The 22066-nt window shown below is 37.1% G+C and overlaps 2 protein-coding genes across 3 annotated transcripts; one reads left to right on the forward strand and one right to left on the reverse strand.

The window, feature by feature from the left end:
* On the forward strand, positions 1 to 5831 carry LOC144452918 (mammalian ependymin-related protein 1-like). The gene is made up of 6 exons (XM_078144133.1): positions 1 to 175; positions 2367 to 2401; positions 2898 to 3032; positions 3564 to 3744; positions 4920 to 5007; positions 5493 to 5831. Exons 1-6 carry the CDS (start codon positions 7 to 9, stop codon positions 5557 to 5559), a joined length of 675 nt encoding a protein of 224 aa, XP_078000259.1. The 5' UTR covers positions 1 to 6; the 3' UTR covers positions 5560 to 5831.
* A 4333-nt stretch (positions 5832 to 10164) lies between these two features.
* LOC144450040 (atypical kinase COQ8B, mitochondrial-like) lies at positions 10165 to 21581 on the reverse strand. Of its 2 annotated transcripts, none has more exons than XM_078140614.1 (13): positions 21460 to 21581; positions 19133 to 19348; positions 17912 to 18355; positions 17618 to 17738; positions 17041 to 17126; positions 16481 to 16621; positions 15777 to 15858; positions 13891 to 13984; positions 13627 to 13768; positions 12639 to 12746; positions 12003 to 12071; positions 11689 to 11775; positions 10165 to 11090 (listed from the first exon to the last, which is right to left on the reverse strand). In XM_078140614.1, exons 2-13 carry the CDS (start codon positions 19331 to 19333, stop codon positions 10815 to 10817), a joined length of 1851 nt encoding a protein of 616 aa, XP_077996740.1. In that variant the 5' UTR covers positions 19334 to 19348; positions 21460 to 21581; the 3' UTR covers positions 10165 to 10814. The 2 variants fall into 2 exon arrangements, with proteins under 2 accessions (XP_077996740.1, XP_077996735.1); XM_078140609.1 differs by having other exon boundaries at positions 17618 to 17743; positions 17905 to 18355; positions 19130 to 19348.
* Positions 21582 to 22066: the final 485 nt, after the last annotated feature.

A 22066-nucleotide genomic window follows, 5' to 3' on the forward strand; every position in this document is an offset into this window, starting at 1 on the left:
CACGTGATGTCAGCAACTCCCCCTTATCATCATCATCGACACTGCACTGTCTCAACTGGAAGTCACTTGAACCTGACACACAGCTCACGCCACGCACCAAAATACAACATGAGGCTCATTTTCGTAGTGTTGGTTTTCATTGGAACGGTGTACGGCCAGGTCCCAACACCATGCGGTAAGTATTTTAACATCGTCTGCCCTTGTGTCTGCAGACAAGAGTTGTGCATCCATACCATTACCACAGGCAAAAGTAAATCAATCTGGGTTTTTTGAATGTACAAAAAGCATTTGGATCAATCTGTGTATATTTTAAAAAAACACGTGTGTATAGTAATGTATGGTCATATATTTACATCATACATGTGAAAGAAAATGTGTACACAGGTTGATTCAAACGCCTGTGTCGGTTGTCTGTATTATTGTCTGGGTTACCACCTGTATATGTTTACCGTGACTTTGCTTGCATGAAGGTACGATACGTATCTTCCGGCTGAAATCTAGTCAAAGTATTAAGTACTTGATTTATTCACCAAAATAGGTACTTTGGCCCCAAAATAGTAATATGCTCCACGTTCAGGATGTTCTGTGGGGTTCAGCCTGGTTGTGAAAATGCTTACTCATTGCTTGTTTACTTTACGGACCTATTGTGCCTATGCCTGCCCCGCCTCCAAAGCCCAGGCTCCCAAGGTCCCTGGGAACGGTGCCTAAATTTCTGCCCCCCCCCCCCCACCAAGTATATTGTAATTTAAAGTAAAAATAACCCTAGGCCTTGTACCCAAGTTTAGAGTAAAAGAGTACTATTTATAAAATTGCATAAAAATATAACATTGATTGATTGATTGATTGATTGATTGATTGATTGATTGATTGATTGATTGATTGATTGATTGATTGATTGATTGATTCAATGATTGATTTATTCATTCATTCATTCACTCACTCACTCTCACTCACTCACTCACTCACTCACTCATTCATTCATTCATTCATTGATAAACCAAACAACTGATAAGTAGATTATGGTGTTATCATTTATGAGATGAAATTTGCATGCAAGCCTTCCTATCAAAATCCATATATCAATGATTAGTTGGAATAAAGTTTGAACTTTAGTATATTGTTACAATACAGTTATGGGTTGAGATTTGTTTTTGTAATGTAATTAGTTTTTATAATTGTTTTTAAATATAACCCCAATAAAGTCATGCTTGTGTGACTCACAGTGGTATATCATATTAAAAGACAGTACATAAAATTGACAACAACCCTTCAAGTTATGTTACTACTAACTGTTCAGGTAACTTGCCTCTTGCGTATTCCAAATATTTATTGAAAATGTTCATAAAATTAACTAACAAGTATGCCCTTCTCACTTATTGTTAACATATTAATGACAAAATTGTGGGAGGATATGGTACAGATTGGTAGATGAATGCTATCAACATGTTTAATCTTTATATTGGGTAAATGAATGGTTCATACCAGTTCCTTTTTCTGTTTGTTTATTTTGAAACATATAATTCAGATGTCAACAGATAAACCATTGTATCCATTACAAAAATGTGCAACCTAAAGTTTTCTAGCCCACCCTACTGCAACCATTTATCAAGTTGACTTATTTTATACTGCCTTTCAAATAGATTTAGAAGGTGTTCATATATTATGTAAGTTAGTATTAAGTAGTAATTCACTCCTATTAATTATTTCTTGACCAGTAGAGTTTCATATCATAACTATGTGATCCTTAATATACATACATTTCCAAAACTCATTATGAGAACATAATGTACTACACTTCTAAAAGATTTGCTATCAACACTTCTTGTTACATACATCATGCAACAAAAAGTACATGAATAATGAACTTCCAAGACAAACTGTGTATCTGAAAATAATATTTATCACTTAAAAACCTGATTTTTAATTTGTCCTTGCATATACTTGTACAACTTTTATCTTGAAGTTGATATCGCCACATCACATGATCCCCTAACACTTTATCTTAGATGGCACTATCTATTACTATCTAGAGGGAGATATTAATTAAAGGCCCATGATTCCATCCCAGGTTCATCCATCAGAGTTATCTGTGGAGCCATGATGATTATATAGGATTAATCATTCTTTTGTTCAGGCCCAACTTCTTTTGTACTTCTACTAGTACTACACAAATACAAATTTTAATCACAATGCAACATAAGAGAGAAGCCCTTAGTGCATTGAGGAATACATACACCCATAGTCTCTATATCTTAAGATCTGATGACTGTCAACTACATGCTTCAACATCAACTGTCCCTATGCTTCAAAAAGAAGCCAATCCTAACAACGAAATTTTTCTTCTTTTTTTTTACATTTTCTTGCAGTTGCCCCAGCTATATGGGAAGCCAAGATGCTTGAGGTATGTATCATCTGTCGACCCAATCAAGAAAAAGTGGCAATAGCAGTTCTTTAATGTATGATATATATATAGATTTATTGTAGAGGTATTTTACTTTCATGACCAAGTCCAATAAAGTAAACTGTTCTACTGAAGGTATAGGTATGTAAATGGGTTCAGAGATAATATTATATTTTGTCATCCTTATATTGGGTGAGTACATCTACTACATAAAGTATGGTAACCCACCCCCCCCCCCACCCCCACCCCCCAAATTTAAACTGAAAATACAAGTTTGTCTATATTTCTGTGAAAGCTGATGGAAGTTTGAGTTTCTACACCTCAACTGCCCCAAACAAACCTTAGAGTGAGTGGTGGACACACACTACAGCCTTAAAGTTGCTGTGGAACCTAACCCAATTTGATTTATTCGTGGCCAATGTATGTTTTTTCCTCCTTATACATGTACATAATTGATAACTTGTGTATCTACCTTGTATCTGATTATCTATCATAGATTGATGCATCTAAGGAATTTGAGGCACGTGTCAGGATAACATACGATAGTTACAATGAAAGAATACATACTATGGAAGAAGTCAATCTTCATGATAAGAAAGATTTCTTTGAATCCTTGTATCTGCACAAAGAGGTAAGGCAAATGTAGAAGTGATGTATGAACATGATATGATTTATAACAAGAAAGAGTGACTTATAGGAAATAAATGTTACTTATTATTGAAGTAAACAATCCAATTAGATCAAAGACAACTTGTTTTTATCAATCTTGTAGAGCTGTTATAGAGAGTAGTAACTTCAATCACAGACCTTACATGACGGTCTGTGCTTCAATTTGCTACTTTACATAACAATGCATGTTAACAAAATTTCACATTTTTGCTGGTCACTTGCTACTCCAGATAAGAGAAGTTTGATACACAAAAACATTTGATTAATCTCGTAAGAAATGAAATATGGATTTTAATTTTTTCCAAATGTAATAAAATATAGATATGCATATTTTGAACAGGAAGTGGTACTGACTAACTGAAATGAGTGATGACTGTAGACATAAAAATGATATGATTTGTGTTACTATATTATAGTGACTGAAGTACATATATAAACTAAAGAAGATGTGATACTGAGAAACTGAAAGTTGTAATCTTATCTGTAAATTCAGGGCAAAGAATACCAAATCAACTTGAAGACAAAAGAATGCAAAGTGTCTCAGCTGACCAGACCCTTCAGACCAATTGAAATTCCCAAAAATGCTACATTTTATGGTGAAACCATCATTGGTAGTTTGGCTGCACCAGGAGAAGGTGTGACTGTACAGTTGTGGGGTGGACAAACTGAACATGGTGAGTGAAACCATCATTGGTAGTTTGGCTGCACCAGGGGAAGGTGTGACTGTACAGTTGTGGGGTGGACAAACTGAACATGGTGAGTGAAACCATCATTGGTAGTTTGGCTGCACCAGGGGAAGGTGTGACACTACAGTTGTGGGGTGGACAAACTGAACCATGGTGAGTGAAACCATCATTGGTAGTTTGGCTGCACCAGGGGAAGTTTGGCTGCACCAGGGGAAGGTGTGACTGTACAGTTGTGGGGTGGACAAACTGAACGTGGTGAGTGAAACTATCATTGGTAGTTTGGCTGCACCAGGGGAAGGTGTGACTGTACAGTTGTGGGGTGGACAAACTGAACATGGTGAGTGAAACCATCATTGGTAGTTTGGCTGCACCAGGGGAAGGTGTGACTGTACAGTTGTGGGGTGGACAAACTGAACATGGTGAGTGAAACTATCATTGGTAGTTTGGCTGCACCAGGGGAAGGTGTGACTGTACAGTTGTGGGGTGGACAAACTGAACCATGGTGAGTGAAACCATCATTGGTAGTTTGGCTGCACCAGGGGAAGTTTGGCTGCACCAGGGGAAGGTGTGACTGTACAGTTGTGGGGTGGACAAACTGAACATGGTGAGTGAAACTATCATTGGTAGTTTGGCTGCACCAGGGGAAGGTGTGACTGTACAGTTGTGGGGTGGACAAACTGAACCATGGTGAGTGAAACCATCATTGGTAGTTTGGCTGCACCAGGGGAAGGTGTGACTGTACAGTTGTGGGGTGGACAAACTGAACCATGGTGAGTGAAACCATCATTGGTAGTTGGGCTGCACCAGGGGAAGGTGTGACTGTACAGTTGTGGGGTGGACAAACTGAACCATGGTGAGTGAAAATATTGGGACGTTTGTCACAAATGTATAATATTTTTGAATATGAAGAGAAAACAATAATTCTATATATGGGAAAGGTGACATTAATATCTTGAAAGATTAAACTAGTGTCAAACACTACCAATACTAAGATAAGAATGAAACTTTCCCTAAATTTAAGCAAAACCTGTGTCATCATAAGGTGTTTTGATACACCAAAGTATAGTGCATTCCCCTATTATCAATCAAAGTTGACTCATTTGCTTATAAAAGCAGTCAGTATTCCTCAAACAAAGTTTTAACCCTGACATGGTTGTGTACAGGTCGTTATGCTGGTTCCTGGACTGTGAAGGGATGTATTCCAGTAACAGATGTGTATTTCAGTAACAGAACTGGTCTAGTTCACTCCAGGTTAGTACTAACATATTTGATAAGACGCTACACTCCATACATATTGGCATTTTATGACTGACAACAGAGTAGGAATTGAAACCAAAACTTCTGTTGTCTTGATCTTTCCATTTGTCAGCAATTTAATCCAACATTCAAAATTTGATCATAAACAAGTAGTCACAATCAAAGCTATGAACATCATTTAGATTTTTAGACTTCAAGATATGTCGTGTCGTTCCACTCCATCATGGTGTACCTTACAGACTATTTGATTTTTAAAGCATTCAGTAAAAACTAATATTTACAATTTGAACCAAATCGATTCCTGTGATAATGTTCCTATTCTTACAGATACCATACATCCTTGGTACGAAAGTATCATTTATCTTTAGTAATAGTAAAATTGCCTAATATTGGAATCTAGTTTTTGAAGTGACTAAGTAGCTTTCTATTCTACTATGTCATATATTTGTTAATTACTCTTCAATCTTTTCCTCCCACAGTTTCTATGATGTTGTTGCTGGCATCCATGATCCCAATGTTTTTATCCCACCCAAGGAATGCATGTAGTGCAACACATACCACATACCGTAGTATTGGTTGTGTACTTACATGGCAGTATGTAGAGGTGATACTTAGCAGTGCACGTAGAGGTGTAACTAAGTAGAGTACAATACAGTTACCTATGCATATATACCACACTTTGTAGATTTAATAATCAAGTGCAAATATCTGTAAACAAATGAGTGGATGTAATTTTTTATAATGAGAATGAAGTATTTGTATATCAAATATTTTGGGGAAAAGTTGTAATAAAATAATGGTGTAAAATTGTCAACATATAGTTCTCCATATTCATGGATGGAATGTGAAAGACTTGTTTAGTGAATGTGTGTTTATTCACTAAAGTAATGTGTGTAAATTAGAAAAATCCATAACACTTTCTAATTTCCCCAACCAACTCTGCATGTATATTGAATAACAGTCCCCCAACCAGAATGATCAGACAGGTAGCTACACACAACCAGTAAATCTGCACGTAAATTAGTCCCTCAACCAGAGTGGCCAGGCAACTGCACACCACAGTCTCGCAACCAGAATGATCGGAGAGCTACACACAACCAGTAAATCTGCATGTAAATTACAGTCGTACCTCAACCAGAGTGGCCAGGTAACTGCACACCAAAGTCTCCCAACCAGAATGATCAGACAGCTACACACAACCAGTAAATATGCATGTAAATTACAGTCGTACCTCAACCAGAGTGGCCAGGTAACTGCACACCACAGTCTCTCAACCAAAATGATCAGACAGCTACAAACAACCAGTAAATCTGGAGATAATAATCAGTTTCTTTCTGAATTATTACACCAGTATTTATCACCTCACAACATAAACACTAAAGATGCCCAAGTGTGTGAATCAGTGAATGCCCAGCTGGTCTAACCATTTACGAGTGTGTATCAAAATTGTAGAACTCTATATGCATTTATGCATATTTTATTCTTGGTGTTTACAACCATCTCCCACTAACCCATTAAAAAATTATATGTACTCGAGTGTGTGGGTTGTTTTTTTTTTGTGTATGTGTGTGTGTGTGTGTGTGTGTGTGTGTGTGTGTGCGCGCGCGCGCGTGAAAATAAAAGTGTTCTCAGCTACGTATCTCCAGTGAGATCACAAGCATTATAAACATAGCAAGTAGGTACATCAAGGTAGGCAGTATACATGTACACATCCTCGAGTACATCAAGGTTGGCAGTATACACGTCCTTGTGTACATCAAGGTAGGCAGTATACATGTCCTTGTGTACATCAAGGTAGGCAGTATACAAGTCCTCGTGTACATCAAGGTTGGCAGTATACATGTCCTTGAGTACATCAAGGTTGGCAGTATACATGTCCTTGTGTACATCAAGGTAGGCAGTATACATGTCCTTAAGTACATCAAGGTTGGCAGTATACACATCCTTGAGTACATCAAGGTGGGCAGTACACACGTCCTTGTGTACATCAAGGTTGGCAGTATACACGTCCTTGTGTACATCAAGGTTGGCAGTATACAAGTCCTCGTGTACATCAAGGTTGGCAGTATACATGTCCTTGAGTACATCAAGGTTGGCAGTATACATGTCCTTGTGTACATCAAGGTAGGCAGTATACATGTCCTTGTGTACATCAAGGTAGGCAGTATACATGTCCTTGTGTACATCAAGGTAGGCAGTATACATGTCCTTGAATACATCAAGGTATTAGGCAGTATACATGTCCTTGAGTACATCAAGGTAGGCAGTATACATGTCCTTGAGTACATCAAGGTAGGCAGTATACACATCCTTGAGTACATGAAGGTGGGCAGTACACACGTCCTTGTGTACATCAAGGTGGGCAGTACACACGTCCTTGTGTACATCAAGGTAGGCAGTATACATGTCCTTGTGTACATCAAGGTAGGCAGTATACATGTCCTTGAATACATCAAGGTATTAGGCAGTATACATGTCCTTGAGTACATCAAGGTAGGCAGTATACATGTCCTTGAGTACATCAAGGTAGGCAGTATATATGTCCTTGTGTACATCAAGGTAGGCAGTATACATGTCCTTGTGTACATCAAGGTAGGCAGTATACACATCCTTGAGTACATCAAGGTAGGCAGTATACATGCCCTTGAGTACATCAAGGTAGGCAATATACATGTACACATCCTTGAGTACATCAAGGTAGGCAGTATACACGTCCTTGAGTACATCAAGGTAGGCAGTATACATGTCCTTGAGTACATCAAGGTAGGCAGTATACACATCCTTGAGTACATCAAGGTAGGCAGTATACACGTCCTTGAGTACATCAAGGTAGGCAGTATACACATCCTTGAGTACATCAAGGTGGGCAGTACACACATCCTTGAGTACATCAAGGTAGGCAGTATACATGCCCTTGAGTACATCAAGGTATGCAGTATACATGTCCTTGTGTACATCAAGGTAGGCAGTATACATGTCCTTGTGTACATCAAGGTAGGCAGTATACATGTCCTTGAGTACATCAAGGTATTAGGCAGTATACACATCCTTGAGTACATCAAGGTAGGCAGTATACATGTCCTTGAGTACATCAAGGTGGGCAGTACACACATCCTTGAGTACATCAAGGTATTAGGCAGTATACACATCCTTGAGTACATCAAGGTAGGCAGTATACATGTCCTTGAGTACATCAAGGTGGGCGGTATACATGTCCTTGTGTACATCAAGGTATGCAGTATACATGTCCTTGAGTACATCAAGGTATTAGGCAGTATACACATCCTTGAGTACATCAAGGTAGGCAGTATACATGTCCTTGAGTACATCAAGGTGGGCAGTACACACATCCTTGAGTACATCAAGGTATTAGGCAGTATACACATCCTTGAGTACATCAAGGTAGGCAGTATACACATCCTTGAGTACATCAAGGTGGGCGGTATACATGTCCTTGTGTACATCAAGGTATGCAGTATACATGTCCTTGTGTACATCAAGGTAGGCAGTATACATGTCCTTGTGTACATCAAGGTAGGCAGTATACATGTCCTTGAGTACATCAAGGTAGGCAGTATACATGTCCTTGAGTACATCAAGGTGGGCAGTACACACATCCTTGAGTACATCAAGGTGTTAGGCAGTATACACATCCTTGAGTACATCAAAGTAGGCAGTATACATGTCCTTGTGTACATCAAGGTAGGCAGTATACATGTCCTTGAGTACATCAAGGTGGGCAGTATACATGTCCTTGTGTACATCAAGGTAGGCAGTATACATGTCCTTGAGTACATCAAGGTGGGCAGTACACACATCCTTGAGTACATCAAGGTATTAGGCAGTATACATGTCCTTGTGTACATCAAGGTTGGCAGTATACACATCCTTGAGTACATCAAGGTAGGCAGTATACATGTCCTTGAGTACATCAAGGTAAGCAGTATACATGTCCTTAAGTACATCAAGGTAGGTAGTATACATGTCCTTGTGTACATCAAGGTAGGCAGTATACACATCCTTGAGTACATCAAGGTAGGTAGTATACATGTCCTTGAGTACATCAAGGTAAGCAGTATACATGTCCTTGTGTACATCAAGGTTGGCAGTATACACATCCTTGAGTACATCAAGGTAGGCAGTATACATGTCCTTGAGTACATCAAGGTAGGCAGTATACATGTCCTTGAGTACATCAAGGTAGGCAGTATACATGTCCTTGAGTACATCAAGGTAGGCAGTATACATGTCCTTGAGTACATCAAGGTATTAGGCAGTATACACATCCTTGAGTACATCAAGGTGGGCAGTATACACATCCTTGTGTACATCAAGGTAGGCAGTATACATGTCCTTGTGTACATCAAGGTATGCAGTATACACATCCTTGTGTACATCAAGGTATGCAGTATACATGTCCTTGTGTACATCAAGGTAGGCAGTATACATGTCCTTGTGTACATCAAGGTATGCAGTATACACATCCTTGAGTACATCAAGGTAGGCAGTACACACGTCCTTGTGTACATCAAGGTGGGCAGTATACACGTCCTTGTGTACATCAAGGTAGGCAGTATACATGTCCTTGTGTACAGCAAGGTAGGCAGTATACATGTCCTTGTGTACATCAAGGTAGGCAGTATACATGTCCTTGTGTACATCAAGGTAGGCAGTATACACATCCTTGAGTACATCAAGGTAGGCAGTATACACGTCCTTGTGTACATCAAGGTAGACAGTATACATGTCCTTGTGTACATCAAGGTATTAGGCAGTATACACGCCCTCAAGTTGTGTACAACAACATAAAGTACCAGTACTGCCATTATGATTACCTCTCGATAAAGATGCGGATTTTAAAATATTCACACTTTTACTCATAAAGACATTTGTTTACCAAATTACTATTTCCCAGACACATTAAAGAAAGTCTCCACTGAGGATTATTGCAAGTACAAAGATTACCCATTCACATGCATGCAGTCATACATAGCAGAACATGGCATGCCACTCATATCAGTCTACTGGTGTGTTCAGTTGTGCTAAGGTGGGATTCCCACTCATACTCACACCCAAACACCCACATACACACACACTGAATACTTGATACAAAGTACAAATAAGACATGCCAGGATTACATAATACTCTTCCTTTTTTTATTTCTTAGTCATTCACATTTCTGTCAACTTTGAAATTAGTGAACATTCCTCTTTTAAAATTGAATTTCCATTTCACTACAAGCAGTCTTATTTGCATGTGCTGGCAGCAGAAAACTCCAGATACTGTAATATATTTAAGTTGTCAAGTTCAAGCAAGTGAAAACTGTAAATTCTAAGTCCATAGACATGCTTGTCAACATTTCAAATAAAATTCAAACTAAAATAAGTTATTTTCTCTGTGAGTACATGATCAAAAGCAGCAGTCAAATTCCCATCATAAGGATGACGCCTGCACTTTTTGTGGAGTGTATATCCATGATGACTTTCAAGGAGAAAAGTAGGAACTATAGTGGACCAATCATGTCCTTTGCTGCAGAGAAGTATTAATTACCATGGACTAATCATATCCCTTCATTCAATAAGGTAAACTACCATGGACCAATCATATACTTCCTTCCAGAAAGGTACAATCTACCATGGACCAATCATATCCTTCAGTACACTGAGTGAAAATACCTCACAACATCAAATTCATCACTTGTTTGCTCCACACCTGAAAACATTCCAGCCTTGTTGCAGGTACAGCTGCCCTATGGTGTGCACTGGTTTTGAAGTCTCATGCAATTTCAGGTAAATGTCAGTCACTCTGGAAAATCATAATTGTCCCATACTTTATCAAAGAGTTCCTTGCACTGAATGATGGCATGCAGTTTTGAACAGAGGAGAAATGAACCAGCCATTTTCCTGTGAAGTGAGTAACTTTCTTCTGGTGGAGGAGCCAATCTGTGTTTTAGCATTGTTGGTATCAGATTGTGTATTCTCCGTGTTGTGTCTTGGTTGGCAAAATTGAAGGGTTCAGCTTTGGCAAAGGCTTCACCAAGAATCATGACAGCTTCTATGTGTGCATCCTCCATTGTCTGATGGAAATAAAATACAGTGAAATATCACTGTTATCAGATAGGTGTGTACTATCAACAATAGTAATATTGCATTGCATCCTTGAATGGCAAGTGCTCAGACTTCCAATATTTATAACTTTATTCTCACTAAATAATTTCCCGGTCTCCCAGTCTAGTGTACGTGATCAATTGCCATATCACCTTATATAAAGTACCATGTCATTCACTTACAAACTTTTAAATTTAAGACACAGGCTTGGCATCTAGACATTTTGAATCAGTGTATTCTGTGAGACTATGTAGTGTGTCATACTGCCAACTTGTCTAGTACATATGCAGTATTATAATAACAGTTACAGCACATGTAGTCAGCTGAATTGTGCATGTGTTTGGATATGTACATGTACGTGTAGTATTGAGATATTTGTAGCAATTCAGCAAATTCAATAACCATTAACAGTAAATCAACAAATACAAATATTACCCTAATACTTGAAAGAATCCAAAGATAAATTTGATGAAATAAACTTTGAGGAATCAGACACTACTTTCTATCTGTAACACAATCTTTTCACACTTGACAATCCTGACTGAAATTAGTTGAATAGTAATTTACCTTTGTCTCATAACCAGTAAGGAAACCCAGTTTTCTTGACCCCTCTAGAACACCTTGCCTGTCTCCTCTGGATGCAGAGCGAATAACCTGAAACACAAAGATAGATATCACAAGTGGTTAACTTTCCATTATCACAATCTTTGATCTTTTCCATCAGCCTTTTTGATCAGTCAAGAAATGTTTCTGACAAAACTGTCAAGAAAACAATGTGAGCACTACTTTTCTACCATACGAGTCTTCTCTTTATTCTCAAAATTCAAAGCATTGTAGGCATCACATTCTATATCATGTACATAAATTCAAATGACACTTACTTTGATATACTTGTCTACAAACTTGGTTTTATCATATTCTATACTTGCACCAAAATCAAGCAGGGCAACCTGAAAGACACAAGAAATGGCCAAGTTCAAATTTCACATAAAGTCAAAATTTATATTATGACTGAAGTGATAGGCAATCAGTATCAATACAATGCTACACTGTGTTAGGAAAAGTCTGGATAAAGTTAGAGATGAACATTCAAACAGACAACTTATTCTATACTGTGGCTGGCAAACATGTATTCTACATCATTACTTTAAAAAAAGGGAATTTGGTAAGACTGCACTACTGCCATAAGTGATCCTTATTTATTGCTGTAGATAATTTGGTAGAATTTCAATGAAACTTCAACTTCCTTTCAGGTATTGGGCTGTGTTTAATTTTTCTATTTTCTCTTAAGTTTAACTGGAATAAATCTCATTGGGTTTACTGAGGCACTATCATGATTCAAATCTTACCCAAGGACTTTAGCCGTTCAGAAACAAACAGCAGCGATTTGGCAATATACTTTCAATAATCTTGAAAAGGGGAGCGTAGAAATCTAATTTTGATCATACTGTAATGAACAATTACAATTTGAAACAAACATACAATTGAAATGTACAAGGGGTGTATAAGTATCCTACCTGTTTTGTATCTGGGTTATAAAAGAAATTACTCCAGTTTGGATCTGTCTGCATCAAATGCCATGAAAATAACTCTTGAAGACAAAGTCGTAGAATATTTGAACAAATCTAAAAGAAAATAACGAAAGTTAGTATTTCACATTAACTATCTATTTTATACCTACAATATTGTGAAGTGATGCTTTACAAATTACATCTATACAAGTTGTGCATACACACATTACATATTACATATATACAAAAGTTGTACATACACACATTACATCTATACAAGTTGTACATACACACATAACATCTACACAAGCTGGGCATACACACATTACATATACAGTATACAAGCTGTGCATACACACATTACATCTATACAAGTTGTGCATACACACATTACATCTATACAAGCTGTGCATACACACATTACATTTATACAAGCTGGGCATACACACATTACATCTATACAAGCTGTGCATACACTCATTACATCTATACAAGCTGGGCATACACACATTACATCTATACACGTTGTGCATACACACATAATGTGACATTACATCTATACAAGCTGTGCATACACACATTACATCTATACAAGCTGGGCATACACACATTACATCTATACAAGCTGGGCATACACACATTACATCTATACAAGTTGTACATACAAACATAATATCTATACAAGCTGGGCATACACAAAGCATTTAACCCATAGATATTGTAGACTAAATACTGTAGAATGCAACAAACAAGGGTTCTATGTCCATGTAAATTAGTATAAAGAATGATCCTGTATGCTTTTCAGAAATCAATAAATGTGATCTAGCATTCCAGTTCACTTTGTGATTATGCCTTACAATGGGAAGCACTGTACACATTTAGTCTTTGAAAGATAAAACGTGATATACCCACTATACACACAGAAATACAACAAGACACAAAGTGCTCCTATCCCTATTGAGTGTTATTAATCAACAAAAATAACAGACATTACCTCATTTCTAACTTCTTGGTCAAGGTCAACTGCCTTGTCTAAAGGCACGCCGTCAATTAATTCTGTTGTTAAAACTTGTTTTGTTGAAAGTTCTTTTATTACTGCTGGTACGTAAAAAAACGGGTCATCTTTCAAGAGTTCTCTGGAAAAGTAGAAATTGCCAAAACATTAGCAATTAGTTGTAAAGGGATGTGTAGTACACGTTAAGTGATAGTAGAGTAATAGTTAATATCTATAGCTTTACATCACTGTGTATATACTTACCTAAATCTTTCTGACATGGCACCTTCCCTTTCATAGTCTACTTCCCACATCAATTCCCTACGTGCTACATCTATAGCATTTCCAGCATACATACCTAAAAAGAAGCATAACTTGGTTAGAAACTAGAAGTAAACTAAAAAATGCTCCCGTTCAGAGATATCATTTTAGCATTTTCCTGGGGTATTTGCAGTGAACTGTATATACATTATTACATAATAGTGTCATTTCCTTCAAGTCCAAAGTCTGCCTCAAGATCAAATGCAACAAGTGATGTTACAAAGACTGATTATGGCTGTACTGTGTGTAGCAACATTGAAAAACATTACAGTGAAACAAGCCAAGACATATAAAATAACAAATTTGAATCTTTAGTATGCCTTCCCATACCTTTGGAAAGGAAATATCAATATTTGGGAGTACAAAAAACCTGTATGAATATGTAATAAAATAAGTAGTTGACTTGCTCGCTGGATCTACACACACATGGTGTCATTTCCTTCAAGTCCAAAGTCTGCCTCAAGATCAAATACAAGTGAGATACAAAGACTGATTAGGCCTGACTGGGTGCCTACTATTAAAAGGGCTTCCCTATGTGTCATTAATTATAGAAATTATGCAAGCCACACCCACCAGAAGTGCTAAGTTACAGCCGGGACAATGCCACATAGTACATTGCAAAACATATGCTACAGTACTTTTTGAGATATCAGTGGAACAAAATTTCTGCACAGACAGACACACATCGCCACGACATTACCTCCCATACGGGAGCTAAAAATACAACAACAGATGTAGAATCTGCTGCATAGATATTATCCAACTAACAGACTGTAGGCTGTAGTAACTGTTTTCAAAACTTTGACCACAGGTTCATACTACTAATCTAGAAAACTCCATGTTAATGGTATTCTTCACGATACAATTGATCAGTGCACATAGAGAACAGTGCACATTAGAAATAACTTTTATTTTGACATGGCACAACAAGACTGTACCAGCACATTTTAAAAATCTGTTTCGGTACTCTATATTTAAATCATACTTATAAAACTCCAACATTCATCATTGTTTCATATATCTTGAAATACTGCTATGTCATTACTCCTACAACTGCTTCTAAAATCCCAGATAATAGTGAATATGTATATGAAATTTTATGTCAATTCTCATCATAAGAGTTTACAATTATTTCATACATGTACAGACTTCATGTCTGACATAAGTAACATTTTACACAACGAAAGACAACATAGACATCAACAAGACAGTCTACATACATAGCAGACATATTATTTACTGAAGCATACACAATATGATTAAAATCTGATGTAGTGAACATGGCACATTTTCTTTATTTACCTCTGTTTCCTATGTTTATTGGTGTTTGTTCTTTTTTTTGTTCTGAGTGAGTGACTTGTTCCTACATTTGACACAATACCATAGCAGTTCATGTTCAAATCTCGCACTTACGTGTAGCCAATCAGAATCTGTCCCACAATATAACACTCGAGCATTGAAATGAAAACAAAGAGAACCACCAAACAATAACAATAAAATCACTGTCTGCACTTCAGCTCTTTTGGAACAGAGCATGCTGAGGTACTGTACCATAAGTTTCAGCAGATGATGTATTCCCATTGGTTGCGTGAATCTTCGTAAATGTGCAGGATTTGAACATGAACTCCTATAGTACTGTCTCATATTTCGGAACAATTCACTAACTCATGGAACAAAATAGAAGGTAAGAAACTGTTAAATGAAGAAATTACACCAAGTTCACTACATCAGATTTTTAATCAGATTGACATATGCATAAAATATTTTTTGATCAGTTGGAAAGTCTGTCTTTAACATGTTGGTCTTTTTACATTCTTTCATAAACCTACCTTCAGGAAGAACATTCCAAACATTAAGTATTCCCATTATGTTATCGATATCACTATCAATTCCTTGGGCAACCCCTGGATACTGTATGCAGACAAGAGAAAAAACATCATTTCTGACATGATTCAGAGTGAAATTACCATCATTCATGGCACAATTCAAACCATATCAACTTTGACAGAAGGACGCCACTCCAGGAAATAGAGACATTTTCATAAACTATGAAATATGAGATACCCTATAAATGCACAAGATCAAGTTGATGTTTAAGTTGATGTTTCTCAGAAATCACAAGTAATTGTAGGTGATGTAAAAATCATAAAAAGACTCTCCAGAACCTATAGTTTGTAAAAGTGTCTGTATTTCCTGGAGTGACACTCCTCTTTTAGATTTTACAATAAATATATATAATCACTATACAGCTAGTTTGTTGGGTTTAGTAGCAATTAGACTTCTAACTTGTCTCACGTTGTATTTTCAACCATGAGTGGACTCAGTTCTCTTTTATACACCCCTACACCCCACTACCTTCCCAGATATACCTGTAGAAGTAACCCAACCCAACCCCCAACCCCCCCCACCACCACCACCTTCCAAGATAAACCTGTAGAAGTAACCCCCCCCCCCCCACCACCACCACCACCACCACCACCTTCCCAGATAAACCTGTAGAAGTAACAGCAAACAGTTGTACTTTGGATCTTACCTGTATTTTCATAGCAACTTGTCTACCATCATGGAGTGTTGCATGATGAACTTGACCTATTGAAGCAGCAGCAAATGGTTTGTCTTCAAAACTTTTGACTTTGGTCCTCCAATCATTACCCAATTCACTTTTGAGAACTTTCTACATGGACAACAAAAAGGAAATATATCATCACCATGGATTTTTTTCTCCACATTTTACACTAAAGCCATGTTCCTCTAATTTATCCATATCCTACATATATGTACACTACAGCTGTACTTTGACACTTCATTATCACATGACACATAAATAACAGTTGGGGGTGGGATGCAATGGGTTTGTGTTAAATGCCTACATTTCTTACTACTTATTTGTCAAATGATGTTTTTCAGAGTGAAATAGTTTCAACTAACAAATCTTATGATTTGTTTAACAATGACACACATACATGTATAATTTACTTCTGATTTATTATCACACCTGTGGATGTGACTTGTTGTAGCAGTTTTTCATCAACCCCACTTTCAAAGATGGACACCTTACAAGATGAACTGAGATTAACCTTTACACATATTTACCTCCATTTGCCACAGTGGCATGAAATCAGCACTCTGTCTCACTCTTTCAAAAATATTCTGAAGTTGTGGACTTATCATTGTATTATCTGAAGAAGTAAGAAATACAAAGCACATATGATATGATTCTGTGGTAGTGACACTATTGGCCAAGACCATTACGTACATACAGAGAATAATTATGGCATATCATATATTTGTAATAAAGCCACCAAATATATTCTATTACTGCTAAACTTTAAGATTCTTGGTAAATGATATGAAATAATCCATAAAATATACCCTTTTGGGAATCATTTTGTCTAACTTGTCAAACACTGGGTCCTGCAGCCATTCGTATGATAAAAGTTTCACATTAGCTAAGGTCTCCAACAACCATTGTATCAATTTAGACTACTAACCTTTTCTCTAACATTCCTAACCAGAATGTCTCAGTCTCCTCTATTTTATCTTAGTTTGTCAACAACTTAATAGGGGTATTGTACATAATATATACATTGTGTTCAGTGTCATGACTATCCCATAGTATACAGTGACATTAAACTTTTAGAGTTAATGTCTACAATTGAAGTCTGTTTACCTTGTATACTGAGCATTTGTCCCAGCTTCAGTGCTGCACCCCTGACTTTACACAAAGTATTGACAATCCTCTCTGCATTGGCTTCAGTTAGGAAAGTGTTGTCATGGTAGCCAGCACCACCCTTACCTGAAATCAACAATAACAATAACAAGCTTTTCAGTACAGATTATAGTAATTTTGGGGTTCCTGCTTAATTCTTGTTCTACCTGGGAGGTATTTAATTGTACACAAAAAACTACAAGTTAGGAAAACCAGTAGAAACTCAAGACATAAAATGCTTTACTTGCCATCTGCCTTCATCCCCAGTGCTTGTCTTGTATACTCTGCAATAGCACCTACACCAAGACCTACTGCAAGACTACCAAAATTCATCATTCTCCCAGCTCTTGATGCTGGTACTTTCCTCTCACGAGATCTTTTACTCAGACTTTGCTTCATTCTGGGGTTTGATGATGCATTCACAACAGGTCTTGGACGAGGTGTTTGAGGTGGTGGTCTCTGACCTTCACCACCTCCACCTGCTTTTTTCTGCTTTTCCTTCAACATTGCCTTTCTCATTTCTTCTGCAGTTATAGCACCAGATGTTGAGTCATAATGAAAGGCTTTAACACCACCATTGTTTGTTGTGGCAGAGTTGATGTTTGTGTCTACTGGTGTATTTAATGGTGATGAACCGTTCACAATAATTCCATTGGTTTTAACATTAGTAGTGGCAGCAGCAGCAGTGGCAGTTGATGTCTGTTGGAAAACAAGTGAAGTATTATGATGTCTGCAAAATGAGTAATTTCTTTCCATTCAAAAATTACTAGTTCTGATCTTTCATATTATTTCACAGCAGTAAACAATAGTAAGGGTATGACAGTACAATATGTCAAGGCTACCAAACACAAAAGTAGAGTTCGTGATAACAATTAAATTCATGGAAAAGGGATGACATACACATCAATTTCATTATCCCTTCCTGAGAATACTCTTAGCAATAGTGAAAAGAGGAAACCATGATTTCACCATCAGAATTAGACTGGCACCAGTCTAGACCCTTGGGAGATGTTTTTTTTATTTTGTCTCATAATCTTCAAATGTTTTGAATTAGCTACTCATTTCAATTTGGGAAGTAAAATGTGGTCAACTTTTAAAAAAAATATTCCTAGTCACGAGTAGGGCCCTTGGGAGGTTACGAAAAAAATCTCTTAAGGGACAGGTACCAGTCTACATCAGAATATATTTTGCTAATACATATTTACCTAAAAACACTGTCACTGTACACACACACAAACCTTGTCTCATATTAATGGCTTTATCTGGTGACATTAATTTTACTCAAAACACTGAAACATTGCTCAACAGAGAGAAACCCATACACCAGTCTTTAAATTACAACACAATGGAACACATAGTTTGGTACTTATAACACAATGGAACACATACTCTGGTACTTACAACATAATGGAACACAGAGTTTGGTACTTACAACACAATGGAACACATACTTTGCCATAGTTTGATACTTACAACATTGTCATGTGAGGCACCTTGTCTCTTCGTGAGGACATTGCTAACTGTCTCTTCTGCCTTTGTCTGTACACCCTCAAATACTTTCCTCACACTACAGTTGGCCCATTTATCCTGTACTGTTGTTTGTTGCAGCTTCACATACGCATTTCCAACTTTTTGAAATCCTCTCAAAAACATACGCAAATCTGTTACACGGGACATGACTGCATATGTATTCTGGGAAAAAATATGAATGGCATATTAATATTTAGATACAAGTATATCAACATTTAAACTAAAGAGTACTGCATGCTAATTCATATTTATACGAGACTGGCTGTATGTAATGATGTGAAGCTATGATGATAACACAACTGTATTTGGCTGTTGCTATGGCATGATCTTGTTGCTAGGTATATTTGCATTCATTTATGGAATATTGATTAACTTGCCTACCTTTCCCAGTTTTCATCTTTGTAATATAAACCATCATTTACATGTAGCTGTTGCTATGGGTGTGGTCCTGTTGTTAGGCATATTTGCATACATTTTTTAAATCTGTATTCACATACCTATATAACCATCTCTGTTATCTTTGTAATACTAATATGCATTTCACTGTTACTAAGAGCATAGTCACGGTTGCTAGGGCAAATTGTGTCAAAACAATAACTGCAGAATAACACCTCCAGAAACATCCCTACAAAGTTTCAACCCATTCACTATGCAGTTTCAAGATATGTTTTGACCAAACTTGACATATTTTGTAGACCTAATTTGCATATCACTGAAGGGATCATCACATTGTGAATACAGCTTCATCTACACATGCCCAGCTGCATCCCCATTAAATTCACCTTCTTGTACACATCTCCATACATAGGCAACCCCATTAAATTTCAGTAGAATGTGCTCAGTAGTTTTGGAATTATAGATTTTGACCAAAAAGACACATTTTGACACCTAATTTGAATAATACAGAGGGAATCATCATGTCATGAACAATTCTTAATATAAACACCCTGAAGAACATTCCAACCAAATTTCAAACTGATCTGCCTAGTAGTTTGAGTTTACGTTTTTTTAAACCCAAAATCACATTTTTTTTACCCAAATCACACACTCTTGCACAAAAATCTTTAGGGTATCGATGTTACAAATCATCGAATATATTTAATAGCGCTTCTATTGACTGTACATAGGTGAGTTTTAGTGGTTGCTTGATTATCATAATTGTTTGTTGAAATTGTTGGGTGTTTGAATTGCAAAGTGTCGGTGGCTCTTTAGGCTTCATACCTTGTCTATTTACTCTACACTTTTTTCAAAATCATACAAATTGATTCAAGTACCTATGGTACAAATCATAACGATACTGTATAGGAACTAGACTACATTAACACTGTCTCAGTCAAGCTTACCACAAGCAAAAAAATCGCACCGGTGTTTTTTCTTGGGTTGTGAAACCTTAAACTTCACTTCCTGACATGTTCTGAATGAATTGCACTGTACACATACGTCCCTGCATACTACAGTCACTTGTGAGCTAATACTAGTATTCTATTCCACAATGGTAATATTTTAGTTAGGATGATCATAATGATGTTATTAGGTAAATGATTATGTATATACAATAAATATTTCAAAAAATACCGTTGTCGGTTATTATTTCAGTTCTAAAATATTAGAATTCTGAAATAGAATATTAGCTCACAAATGACTGTGCTACATACACTATGACTACTATCAGCTGATCAGTCACGATATTGTAAATCATAGAGCCTGGTGGTACATACAGAGGAAGGACAGGAGAAACAACTGGCAGAGATCACCTCAATCGTGCCGATGATGAAGTAGGGACTAGATCCAAGTCCTGTCTCGATATTTACTTTAAGACTGAAAGTATACATGGTATAATGTACTCTTCTATGGAGGCAAAATTGCGTTATTACTCCCAAACTACGCACTGCAGTTCATTGGCGTGCAGCTTACAAGTTACATGTAAAGTTGAGGAACGTAAACAAACATTGCAACAAGCACAGAGTGAAGTTAGTCCCATTCTATCTTACCTGTCCTTTCTCACACAATATTGGTCGAATCCTTGAACATACAAAGCACCTAACAACAGAATCTTTGGCAAGGTAACAACTTATGAAACCCTTGTGTAGTGCAACCAGGTACTAGAGTATATTTTGTGAATTTCAAAGATGGCCGGTGCAGCTTACGCAAGTAGCAAACGTGCGACACACGTGAACTGGACACAGATTACATATTATTAATTTACAACCGTAAACAACATCAATGATTCGCAGCTTACTGATTACGTAATATTATATAAACCATCGACTAACCTGGTACACTTTACTCTCCTAGCTATGCGCACACTGCGCGGTGCAAACTAGTTGAAACCTCAGAAAATGATGATATTTGGATGAACGTCCACACACTCGAAGCAGGTCATGTCGATTCTGTGCTTGCGTCACAATCCCAGGAATTTTTGGGACTCTGTCGCTGGTGGCGCTGTTCACTAGTATCGTTATTTTTCACCAATTATTTTTCACAGGATGCTACGAGAGTATAGCAATGTCTCATTTTAGCAAAATCGATTGCTTGATTTATCTTTTTAATAATTTTTTTTCAGTTTTCTATAAAAAGTCAACCAATTCATCGCACTAATCACCATGTTCACGCATCAACCATCTGTCTAAAATGTACAAATGTCTAATATATTTGATAGTCATACTAACTAATCTACAATGCACAGAGTGCTTCATTCTAATTATTATGTCGGCACATTTGTTGTAAAACCGCAGACTCTCTTCCTTGTATGTGGTAAAACAAGGGAAATAACCATGGTACATATATACCAACCATATATACTGCCTATATAGGGGGCGCAATCTTTGAGGAAAAGGTTTATTGGTATTAGGCGTAAAAAATTGTGTGGTTCCGATTGCA

The sequence above is a fragment of the Glandiceps talaboti genome, chromosome 2, assembly GCF_964340395.1.
Source record: "Glandiceps talaboti chromosome 2, keGlaTala1.1, whole genome shotgun sequence".
Lineage (NCBI taxonomy): Eukaryota > Metazoa > Hemichordata > Enteropneusta > Spengelidae > Glandiceps > Glandiceps talaboti.